At 48.2% G+C, this 12,425-nt stretch overlaps 1 protein-coding gene across 1 annotated transcript in view; it reads left to right on the forward strand.

Annotated features, from left to right (window-relative positions):
- The window catches only part of LOC141272996 (receptor-type tyrosine-protein phosphatase T-like), a 424,966-nt gene that overhangs the window by 147,856 nt on the left and 264,685 nt on the right, over positions 1-12,425 (forward strand). Inside the window, exon 7 of the mRNA XM_073684271.1 lies at positions 75-254. Coding sequence (XP_073540372.1) covers positions 75-254 — 180 coding nt within the window. The remainder of the gene's footprint in view (positions 1-74; positions 255-12,425) is intronic.

Genomic DNA, 12,425 nt, shown 5'->3' on the forward strand with positions numbered 1-12,425 from the left:
TCATCATTATAAATGACCTTGACCTGTGGACAATCATCATCTTCCGTCCAGTGATTATACTTCTTATATTGCAGCTCAGTGTCGGCGTCCGGATGGGGAGGGGGTGATCCCGGCAGAGAAGGAGTTTTATGATCAGGGTGAAAATGTAGAAGTGAGATGTAAGGATGGATATCGTCTGTCATCATCATACGCGTGGACCCAGTGTACAACTCCCCGGAAAGGCAATGAGTGGTCTCCATTCCAGCAGTGTATCGGTGAGTAGTGTAAGATATACCGTATTTTTCAGACTAGAAGATGCACTTTTTTCCTCCAAAATTTTGGAGGAAAATGGGGGTGTGTGTCTTATAGTCGGAATGTTGGGGGGGTGTATATTTATGTGTGGTGTGGGGGGAGCGATATCGGTGGAGGAGCGGGGCACAGGAGGCAGCAGCAGCCTACACTGTCCCCGCTGCTGAAGAAAATGAATATTCACTGCTCCCCACGCCCGTGGGGAGCACTGAATATTCATGCTCCTTAATAGCAGCACACAGTGTAGCCGCGCTGCGGCTCCTGCTGCTGCCGGAATCACCTGTGCCCGCTGTTATAGGGCATGAATATTCAACCTCTCTCCATGCCCATGGGTGTGGGGAGGGGGTGAATATTCATGCCCTTTAATGAGCGGGCACACGAGATAGCCGTCAGCAGCAGGAGCCGCAGCGCGGCTACACTGTGTGCCGGCTATGAAGGAGAGTGAAGTCACTGCTCCCCGCGCACACAGACCCGGCGTGGGGAGCAGTGACTTCCGGCAGCTGATCACTCCGTGTGAGCCGCGCATGGCAGTGACGTCATGCGCGGCTCACATGGAGAGATCAGTGCAGGCAGACAGGATGCAGCGCTGGAGGAGAGAAGAAAAGTGGGTAGGAGTGTTTATTTTTTTTTAATGTGTAATGACCGGTGGTCCGAGAGAGATCCAGTGAGTCACAAACTGAGACAGAGATAGAAATAAACAACACTTTCCTTACTAAAACAGGGATTAGACTAAAATTCAGTATTGCATGAATCAGTCTCAGGTTCTACCTGGGACACTGTCTCTACTAAATACACACAATCAGCAAAAGCTGAAATCAATGCGCCAGTCTCAAGGTTTCCAGTTTATGTGAATTATTCTAAAGATCTGGAACAATTTTACCTAAACACAGTGTCAGTCTAGTGAGGGCGGTCTATAGGGACCCCCTGAGATGGCACACTGAATACAATCCTACCACTATTAACAATAACAATGCATGAAACTATACCAATTGCTCTTATGTCCCTATTTTAAGGATACCCGGGTATCTTAAATTTACGGTACCGTTAACCTCAGATGTGATCTATCACAGGCCTGTGAATCGCGGTGGCTGCAGCTAGTCCCAGAAAACTTTGGCGCCAAAACAAAAGCAACGTTCACAAAAACAGCAAAGGTTCCTTGTCTTGTCGGCCGATGCCGAGCCCACACGCCGGGGACTTTAGTCCTGTAGCCTCAGGTTAAGGTCTGGGAAGATCTCTTCACAAGGCTTGTCAGTATCCTCTCAATGTGAATGGCACCGGACCCCTTCTCTCTTCTCGCAGTCACTCACTCTTTTCCAGACCACCGACCACGTGCTTCGTCACAGTGATGGATTCCTCAGTCTCTTTCCCTTCTCACTCGACACTTGGCTCCTTCAGCACAAAGTCTCTAGTCCACTCAGCATGGACATCCACAAAACTCCACAGAGCCACACAGCTTTCCCCAACTCAGCACTTGTTCTTAAGCAGGGACACAGCTTCACCAGGGCCAGGGGTTAACAATCTCCACAGGGAAGCTTGTAGAGACAGCGTCTTGTTGCATCTCAGTTCTCACAGACTTCCTGTCTAGCCTCTCACACAGCAGACACTCTCAGAACACACAGGTTTTCCTGTTCTGCCCCTGCTCTGAGCTCAGCCAGGCAAAAGTCACAAGGTCCTAATGCTCTCCTGCTGCTATCACAGTTCACACTCCCACTAGAGGTTGGCGTCCTCGACACACCTCCCCACTCAAAGTCGTCTTGTGCATAGCGCTGTGGAGGTATAACCGCCATAGCTCGAGTAGTTCTCCTGGGACCCATCCCAACAGGCTCGGCTTCCGAGGGGGCAGAAGTCTCTTCAACGGGAGCCAATGAGGCTGCTCCCTCCTGAGGTGTGACGCCCTGTGCCACATCATACGGATCAGGTAACTGACCTGATTCCCCGTTCTCTGAAGGACATACCACATTCTCAATACTCTCTCCATACAGGGACAGATTGATCACAGGGGGCAAGTAAGCAGGTGCGGAGGCAGTCCCACCATCAAATTCAAGAGCATTAGGGATGCCCACCCCTCGGGACACGGCCTGTGGTTCAGTGGAAATGGGGACGGCATCTTTAAACCAGCACCGTTGTAGCATGTTACGATGAAGATTATGGGATGGTCCCCCTGTCCCCACCGGCTCGACCTCGTAGACTGGAATCTCAGGGCTCACCCGTTTTTTTACCAGGTACGGAGTAGTGTTGAGCCACCCCCGTAGTGTTCGAGTTCGGTTCGGTTCGTCGAACACCCGTGTGTTCGCCGAACTGTTCATCGAACTGTTCGTCGAACACCTTCGAACACCGTTAAAACCAATGGCAGGCAAACAAAAACACATAGAAACACATAGAAAACACCTTCAAAGGTGTCCAAAAGCTGACAAACTGCTCAGAAGACACAACTAACACATGGAAAAGTGACAAGTACATATAGTCATGCGAAAAGAAAAGAGGTGGAGGAGTAAAAGGAGGGGGAGACACAGATATAGGCATGTCATGCCCTTCTAAAATCCAAAAAGTGAGAAGCCGAGACGGCCAGTCCGCTCCTGCCCGTGCCACCTCCGTGTCGCCGGGTTTGTGCCAGAGCCGCGGTGAACCCTGACGGCCAGCCCCCCTCTCCCAATACTGGTGCCTGTCCGCTGGTGGGTCGAGAGAGCCCCCCTGTGGTGGAGGCAGCTCTAAGCTTTTTAATTTAAATTGTCCCTCTAATTTGAATGAATACACTTTAAATCCATTTACAAGGATCTATTGGAGGGCAAGTCTCATGCCAGCAGCCGCGTAATTCCAGCTCCAGTAGCGTCCACTAAAGCTGCTGCAGTTAAAAAGCTTTTATAAGGATCGAGCTCGGCTGTCCACCGCAAGGCATCCTAGTGCCAGTCCCAGCCCCTATGCCTTGGGGTGCCTCCTGATGCTCTTCACTAAGTATCCCGTGGTCCCGAAGCATTTCCTTTGAAAAAAATAAGTGTCCAAACTACAGGTGGTGTAGCTTGCTTAACAGCCGGGATAATCCGCTGACTAGCAGACACTGCTACTAGGCACAAAGTATTTCCTGGGCTAGATGCAGTTAAAAATTTGTAAGTAGATACTCTCGTTGGATGCTGAGAAAGCATTCCATAGAGTCTCCTGGCACGCCATATATGATTCTCTTAAAAAGCTTGGGGTAGGGGTCTAGGGGACCCTTTTATAGCCAAAATCACGGCCCTGTATCACAATACGTCACCTAGGCTGAAGATAAATGGAACTGTAGCACCGAGGGCTCGGTTGCTACAGACGTATTGCACCTCACCCAGAGGTGTGATATCTCACTCTCAGATAAGGATGGAGTGTGGATCAGGACCCGACACCTGCATGCATTACACCACATTGCCGTGGGGCAGGGCGACCAATATGCCCCTGAGATGGGCACGACAGTCCCTGTCCCTGGCTGGAGTGGGGGGAGGGAACACTGAGGAAGGGGAACCCTGCAGTGCAGGAGCAGGGAGGAAGCAGTTCCTGGGTGCATTGAGAAGGGAGTATAAAAGGTGGGCACCATCTTAGTTCAGTGCAGAGAAGTCTGAGCAGAAGTGGCAGGGAGCAGGGGCTCTGCATGAGCTCTGCTCCGGAGGCGGGCCTAGTAACAGAGGCCCAGGCCTGCAAGAGGGAGAAGGAAGGAAGAGGAGCGGAGAAGGCTCCAGGAACGAGGAATGAAGGGATCCCAGGGGTGCGGACGGGCGAGTCGCCACCGCACACCCGAATCCACCTGCGTGGAGGGGTCAGGCCAAAGGGGGAGACCGGTCCCCGAACTAGTGGAGGCAGGAAACGACCCTCAGCTAGAAACCGGAGGCTCTGACATTTTATGTGGCGCAGCCCCTTGCTCCACCCGCTAGGAAGGCACCACATAGGGTCAGGGAAACTGGCGCCAAGTTTACCAAGAGGAGGCCCGAGGCAGCCGGACAGAAGTGTTGGTAAGAAAGGCCAGACAAAGGACACACAAAGGGGGTCCTGTGAAGCGCTCCAAAGTTATCTGGGAGTTGTCTGAGCCCCTCACCTGGTGAGCACAGTACGACGTGGGCAGCCGTTACCTGCAGACGTGGTCTGGATAATAAGAACTGTGAGTAAAGGCCCTGAACTGCATCACTGACTCCGTGTCGTTACTGCTGCTGCCCTGCACCATCACCCCCATCCTCCGCATACACTGCCCTGAGGCTATACTCCTCCCGTGGGGAGTTATGCTACGCTCTGCTGCACCCACAACACCAGCCTTAGTGGTCTGCCCTGTAGCGGCGGTTCACTCTGACCGCAATCCACGGGTGGCGTAGTCGGACATTTAAACATCAAAACCACATAAATAGTTCCGCCACTGGTTTGACCGCCCTGAGCCACGGAACCGGATCGCCGCCACGAAGACTACAACCACCAGCATCCACCAAAAAGGGTCCGGCTCCGGGTGTCACAAGGCCCAGGGGGTGCGTCAGAACATTTTCATCACCTTTCACAATCACCAATGGGACAAGGCAGGGATGTCCTCTGTCCCCTCTCTTATACATCCTAGTGACGGAGCACCTGCTCTCATCAATTCGCCATAACCCCAATATTAGGTGGATTGAGGTGGGAGGCACCGAGTACAAGTGCTCTCTATTTGCTGATGATGTCCTAGTATATATCACTCAATCACATATATCCATCCCTGCTGTTATGGCTGAAATAGATCACTTTGTTACATGGTCAAATTTTAAAATCAATGCAGCGAAGTCTGAGGCCCTCGATGTCTCCCTCCCTAAATCCATATAGGATTCCATCCAGTCCAACTTTCCCTTTGCCTGGCCCTCACAGGGTATCAAATACTTAGGAATTCCTATTCATAGAGACCTCTCCCATCTATGTTATCTTAATTTTGGGCCCTTTATTGAACAATTCCATACAGACCACGGTTGGCAAGTTAGAACTGTAAGATTCACTACGTGAACCACTGGTGTTTTGTGGAAAAGCACATGTACACTGTGTTCCAAATTATTATGCAAAAAGTGTTTAGGAGTGATAAGGGAAGAATTTGTTTGTTTGTCAGTTAAACTCATTGATGGTGATGTGTGTCAGGGCTCTTTATATCACTGTAAGCAATTGCAGACACCTGTGCTAATTAGTTTGGCAGGTGTGTCCAATGAAAGGCAAGACTACTTAAGAAGGCTCTCTCACATTATTAAGCAGCCTACATTTTCTGCCAAAATGGGAAAGAAAAAGGATGTGTCGGCTGCTGAGAAGCAACAAATTGTGGAGTGTTTAGGTCAAGGCATGACTACAATCAACACTGTGCGATGATCAGGATGAAGTGTCTTGGCAATCAAGAAGTATGTAGCTGATTCACAGTACACACGTGTGCGTGCTGATAAGGGCAAATTGAGGACTCTTTCCTACAGGCAATTACGTCAGGTTGAAAGAGCAGCGGCAAAAAAGCCTTGTCATAGCAGCAGACAAGTTTTTGAAGCTGCTTGTGCCTCCAACGTCCCCCGAACAACAAGATGCAGGGTCCTTCAGAGGTTTGCAGCTGTGCATACGCCATCCTGTCGACCTCCTCTATCCACTTCACACAAGCAGAAACGGCTCCAGTGGGCCAAACATTACATGAAGACTGATTTCAAAACTGTTTTGTTCACGGATGAGTGCCGTGCAGCGCTCGATGGTCCAGATGAATGGAGTGGAGGATGGCTGGTTGATGGACACCCCACGCAAACACGGCTACAGCGCCAACAAGGAGGAGGTGGAGTAATGTTTTGGGCTGGAATCATGGGGAGAGAGATTGTCGGCCCCTTTAGGATCCCTGAAGGCGCTAAAGATGAACTCCATAATGTATGTGGATTTTCTCAAACAGCACTTCCTGCCATGGTTCAAGAAGAAGAACCGTGTATTTCACAGCAAGATCATTTTTCTGCATGATAATGCACCATCTCATGCTGCACATAAAACATCTGCATCTCTGGCTGATATGGGCATAAAAGGGGACAAACTTATGGTGTGACCCCCATGCTCCCCTGACCTCTACCCCATTCAGAACCTTTGGAGCATCATTAAAAGGAGTGTCTATGATGGCGGGAGGCAGTTCACATCTAAGCAACAGCTCTGGGAGGGTATTCTGTCCTCATGCAAAACAATTGAAGCAGAAACCATCCAAAACCTGACAAATTCAATGGACGAGAGAGTTCAGAAGCTCCTTTCGAACAAGGGGTCCTATGTGAAAATGTAACATCACCTAGAATAAAGTTTTGAGTTGAAAACTGTTTGATTTCAGTTTCTAACAACCTGCTAATGCTTATAATTTCAAAAATGACCATTTTTTTGGTCTTTATTAAAATGAAAAGGTTGATCGAAAAGTTTGGGGGATCTAAGAGTGTGGCAACCCAGTAGTCATGATTACTTCGAATTCTGACAATATGAGGGTCATGCTGCAGGTAGTGCAGCAAGAAGGCACTTATGTGTCTTGCGCATCTCGGAGCCCCAAAATTATTTTCCGGGCTAGATGCAGCTAAAAATTATTTTTAATTTTAAATCTGGTGAAGCTTATTATAGATGGCCTAATAGGATCAGTGCTGCACACTGCTACAAAGCCCAAATTATTTTCCAGTCAAGATACAGATAAACATGATTAGTAATTTGAAAGCTTAAAACGGTTGGTAGGGTGATTTTAACCAATCATCAAGCTTTTACTCTCCCCAGGATGACACAGGGGTAGAAAAGTCGTTTCGGATCCATGATTTGTTCATCTTTATGAACGTGAGTCTGTCTACATTATCAGTGGAGAGCCGCGTGCGCTTATCTGTCAGCACACCACCAGCAGCGCTGAACACACGTTCAGACAGAACGCTGGCTGCGGGGCATGACAAGATCTCCAAGGCGTAAGTGGCTAGCTCCGGCCATTTATCCAGATTGGAAGCCCAAAAAGAGCAAGGGTCCAGTGACACAGTCGTGGCTTCAATGTTTACTTGGAGATACTCCTGTACCATCGTCTCTAGGCGTTGACTATGTGTCAGACTTCTTGTCTCCTGTGGCCTTGCAAAGGATGGGCTAAAAAAGTGGTGAAATGATTCCGCAAAATTGATGTTACCAGCAGATACTGTGGTTCTGTTACGGTTTGAGTGCTGAACACTTGACGGTCCCACGGTTGGCAAGTTGGAACTGTGAGATTCACTACGTGCACCACTGGTATTTTGTGGAAAAGCACATGTAAGATTCTGCAACAGTCTCTGCTGATACTCCTGCATGCGTGCATCCCTTTCTATGGCAGGAATAATTTCTGCAAATTTACTTTTGTACCGGGGATCTAACAGTGTGGCAACCCAGTAGTCAGGATTATTTCTAATTCTCACAATTCGAGGGTCATGTTGCAGGTAGTGCAGCAAGAAGGCACTCATGTGTGTTGCGCATCCAGGAGCACCAAGTCCCTGTTGTGTTGGTGGCGAGGTAACAATCATGCTTCCTTCCTCTGTCCTCTCCCCCCAACCTCGCACAACAGAAATGTGATCAAGGTCTCCCTCATCTGATGAGTCTTCCATCAGTTCGTCCTCCACTTCTTCCTGGGCTCCTGCACCTTCCTCACTAGTTTGGCTGCTACCATGCGCCCTGGTTAAACCATCTCCCCCACCCTCACATGCCTGCCGCCTTGGTGCTGCCGACCGTCTGGACCTTGCAGATGTTAACCCTTCCGCATACAACTCCTCCTCCTCTACTTCCTCCACCTCCTCTTGTGCCACCACCTGACTCCGAATTCTGTTTAACATGTGCTCCAGCATGTAAATCACCGGAATAGTCATGCTGATAATGGCATCGTCAGCACTAAACATCTTCGTCGCCATTTCAAAACTGTGCAGAAGGGTGCATAGGTCCCTGATCTGAGACCACTCCTCCAGCGTGATTTGCCCCACCTCTGAATCTCGTTGGCCCAGGCTATACGTCAGAACGTATTGCACCAGGGCTTGTCGGTGCTGCCACAGTCGCTGCAACATGTGCAGAGTTGAATTCCACCGGGTAGGCACATCGCATTTTAGCCGGTGAAGTGGCAGGCCCAACGACTTCTGTAGAGATGTAAGTCGCTGAGCTGCGGGATGCGAACGGCGGAAGTGAGCACACAGCGACCGTGCCCTCTGCAGAAGGCCATCTAGTCTGGGATAGTGGGCTAAAAATTGCTGGACAACCAGGTTCAACACGTGAGCCATACAAGGCACGTGTGTGACATTGCCCCGGCGAAGGGCCGCACCCAGGTTTGCAGCATTGTCGCACACGGCCTTCCCTGGTTTCAGGTCCAGTGGAGACAACCATTCATGAAATTGGTTCTCCAGAGCTGACCACAACTCCTCAGCTGTGTGACTCACATTTCCCAGACATTTCAATGTAAAAACCGCCTGATGACGTTGAGCCCTACTGCCAGCATAGTAAGGAGGTGTGCAGGATCCCTTCTGCGCAGTTAGAAAGCTTGTGGCATGACCAGACAGGCTTTGGGTGCAGGTGGAAGACCGAGAGGAGGTTGAGGAGGCAGAAGCAGTGGAGGAAAAATGACATAAAGAGGATTGACGCACAACTCGTGGGGACGGCAAGACTTGGACAGCAGCCCCTTGTCCTGCTGTCACCATAGTTACCCAGTGCCCAGTCAGCGACATGTAACGCCCCTGTCCATGCCTACTCGTCCAAGTGTCTGTGGTGAAATGCACCCTGTCACACACAGAGTTTCTCAAAGAAGCGGTGATGTTGTGTGCGACATGCTGGTGGAGCGCAGGCACACCTTTCTTTGAGAAGTAGTGCCGACTGGGCATCTGGTACTGGGGCACTGCGACGGACATAAGGTCTCGAAAATCCTCTGTGTCCACCAGGCGGAAAGGCAGCATTTCTGTAGCCAAGAGCTTGCAGATGGTGAAATTCAACCTCTTAGCTTTCTCATGGCTAGGAGGAAATGGTCTTTTACTTGTCCACATCTGAGGGACCGAGGGCTGGCTATTGTGCTTAGACGGGGTTGATAAGGGTGTCCCCGGCAAACTGCCGGTCTGTGAGGAAGATGCAGGCGGACATGTTAGGTTGCCTTGATCCAAAGGTGGTGCTATCGATGTCGGACAGCGCTCAAGACCAGCTGGTGTTACCACCTCCAAAGAAAATGATGACCTGCCAATCACGCTGGCTGTTGCGGGTAAAGAGGTGGCAGGTCTGCGCCCCAAAACAGGTGTGACTGCTGTCCCCCCAGTCACAGAGGATGAAGAGGCCGCGGATGCACAAGATATGGCAGACGGTGGTTGGCCCGGCCGGCTAGACCGCATTGTAGCACACTGAGCTTCCCACTGCAACTTATGCTTCATGTCCATGTGCTGGTTCATGCATGAAGTACTCAAACTATGTATTTTTTGGCCTCTACTTAGCTTTTGCTGACAAATGTTACAGATAACACGAGTTGGGTCATCTTTATCGATCTGAAAAAATGCCCAGGCTATGCAAGGCTTAGCACCCATGCGACCTGAAGAGCCACCACGACTTGTGGTGAGAAGCAGAGTTGTGTTTGAGGATGCAGTTGTTGACGTGCTTCCAGTACTACGTCTCTGTCCAGGAAGGCGCAACCTGACCTCGTCGTCACTAGCATCTTCCTCCACCTCCTCTGCTGACCTCATCTCTTGGCTGACTGTGGGTTGACAGTAAGTGGGATCTCCGACCTCATCATCATCACCCTGTGCGTTATCACACCCGTCGTCCTCAGAGCCAACCTGTTCCTGCCCTGACAAAAAACTAAAGTTGTCGCTCCAATCAGGTATTTGAGTCTTATCATCGTCTTCCTCATTGTCTCCACCAACAGGAGTTACAGTTTGGGAATGAGGGTCTACATTATGGTCAGAACCTTCTGCGTCTGGTCCTGGATCCGACTCATAAAGATTCTGGGCATCAGTGCAGATCATTTCCTCGTCTGGATTCACAGAAGCGCTGGAGTCGACCTCTGATTCCCAGGCTATAGTATGAGTAAACAGCTCTGCAGACTCAACCATCTGTTCTACCTCATACTCAGACGGGCAGCTGGAGATTTGGGAGCTGTGAGGAAGCAAGTGCGATTTGGGTGACACCTTTGAGGACTGGAGTATTTGTGATGTTGAAGTTGATGTGGAGGAGAGCCCACTTAAAGGAGCACTTGATATCCGTTGAAGCACCTGCTGTTTTTGTGCCTCATCTGGAATTTGTAGCGATTGGCGTGGCCGTAAGAAAGGGATCTTATCACATTGTCCGCTAAAAGAAGTAGACATTTTAGTTTGGCTGGAAGATGGTCTTTCTTCTGCACCTACCCCACGGACACAACCTTTTTTCCCCTTCCCAACACGCCTATTCCCCTTTCCACCAGCAGCAGGCCTTTTTCCACTCATTTTGGTGGTTAACTAATTCACAACTCTGGAGTTGTTTGCACAAAAAAACAATGGATGGTAACCGAGCAGAGCTGAGTGGCCAAACTGTGGTATTAGGCCAAAACTATTGGCTGGGTTAGATGCAGAAAAAAATTATTTTTAATTTGCAACCTGATGGAGGTCAGTATAGATGGACTAATAGACCAAGTCCCACACACCGCTAGAAGCCCAAATATTTTTTCAGAGCTAGATGCAGAAATTTTTTTTATTCAATTTGCAACCTGATGGAGGTCAGTATAGATGGACTAATAGACCAAGTCCCACACACTGCTAGAAGCCCAAATATTTTTTCAGAGCTAGATGCAGAAAAAAATTATTTTTAATTTGCAACCTGATGGAGGTCAGTATAGATGGACTAATAGACCAAGTCCCACACACTGCTAGAAGCCCAAATATTTTTTCAGAGCTAGATGCAGAAAAAAATTATTTTTAATTTGCAACCTGATGGAGGTCAGTATAGATGGACTAATAGACCAAGTCCCACACACTGCTAGAAGCCCAAATATTTTTTCAGAGCTAGATGCAGAAAAAAATTATTTTTAATTTGCAACCTGATGGAGGTCAGTATAGATGGACTAATAGACCAAGTCCCACACACCGCTAGAAGCCCAAATATTTTTTCAGAGCTAGATGCAGAAAAAAATTATATTCAATTTGCAACCTGCTGGACGTCAGTATAGAAGGACTAATAGAACAAGTCCCACACACTGCTAGAAGCCCAAATATTTTTTCAGAGCTAAATGAAGAAAAAAATTATTTTTAATTTGCAACCTGATGGAGGTCAGTATAGATGGACTAATAGACCAAGTCCCACACACTGCTAGAAGCCCAAATATTTTTTCAGAGCTAGATGCAGAAAAAAATTATTTTTAATTTGCAACCTGATGGAGGTCAGTATAGATGGACTAATAGACCAAGTCCCACACACTGCTAGAAGCCCAAATATTTTTTCAGAGCTAGATGCAGAAAAAAATTATTTTTAATTTGCAACCTGATGGAGGTCAGTATAGATGGACTAATAGACCAAGTCCCACACACCGCTAGAAGCCCAAATATTTTTTCAGAGCTAGATGCAGAAAAAAATTATATTCAATTTGCAACCTGCTGGACGTCAGTATAGAAGGACTAATAGAACAAGTCCCACACACTGCTAGAAGCCCAAATATTTTTTCAGAGCTAAATGAAGAAAAAAATTATTTTTAATTTGCAACCTGATGGAGGTCAGTATAGATGGACTAATAGACCAAGTCCCACACACTGCTAGAAGCCCAAATATTTTTTCAGAGCTAGATGCAGAAAAAAATTATTTTTAATTTGCAACCTGATGGAGGTCAGTATAGATGGACTAATAGACCAAGTCCCACACGCTGCTAGAAGCCCAAATATTTTTTCAGAGATAAATGAAGAAAACAATTATTTTTAATTTGCAACCTGATGGAGGTCAGTATAGATGGACTAATAGACCAAGTCCCACACACCGCTAGAAGCCCAAATATTTTTTCAGAGCTAGATGCAGAAAAAAATTATATTCAGTTTGCAACCTGATGGAGGTCAGTATAGATGGACTAATAGAATGATGCTATGCCCAAAAGATTTTACTTCACTAGGTGCAGTAAAAAAATTGGTATTCTATACACAGGTGGTATATCTTGCAACACAGATAGGCTACTCCACTGACTAACACACTCTGCAATAGGCCAAAAAGGATTAGCT

This window comes from Phyllobates terribilis, unplaced genomic scaffold, assembly GCF_046119375.1.
Source record: "Phyllobates terribilis strain yellow unplaced genomic scaffold, ASM4611937v1 Scaffold_1__5_contigs__length_1240528914, whole genome shotgun sequence".
Taxonomy (NCBI): Eukaryota; Metazoa; Chordata; class Amphibia; order Anura; family Dendrobatidae; genus Phyllobates; species Phyllobates terribilis.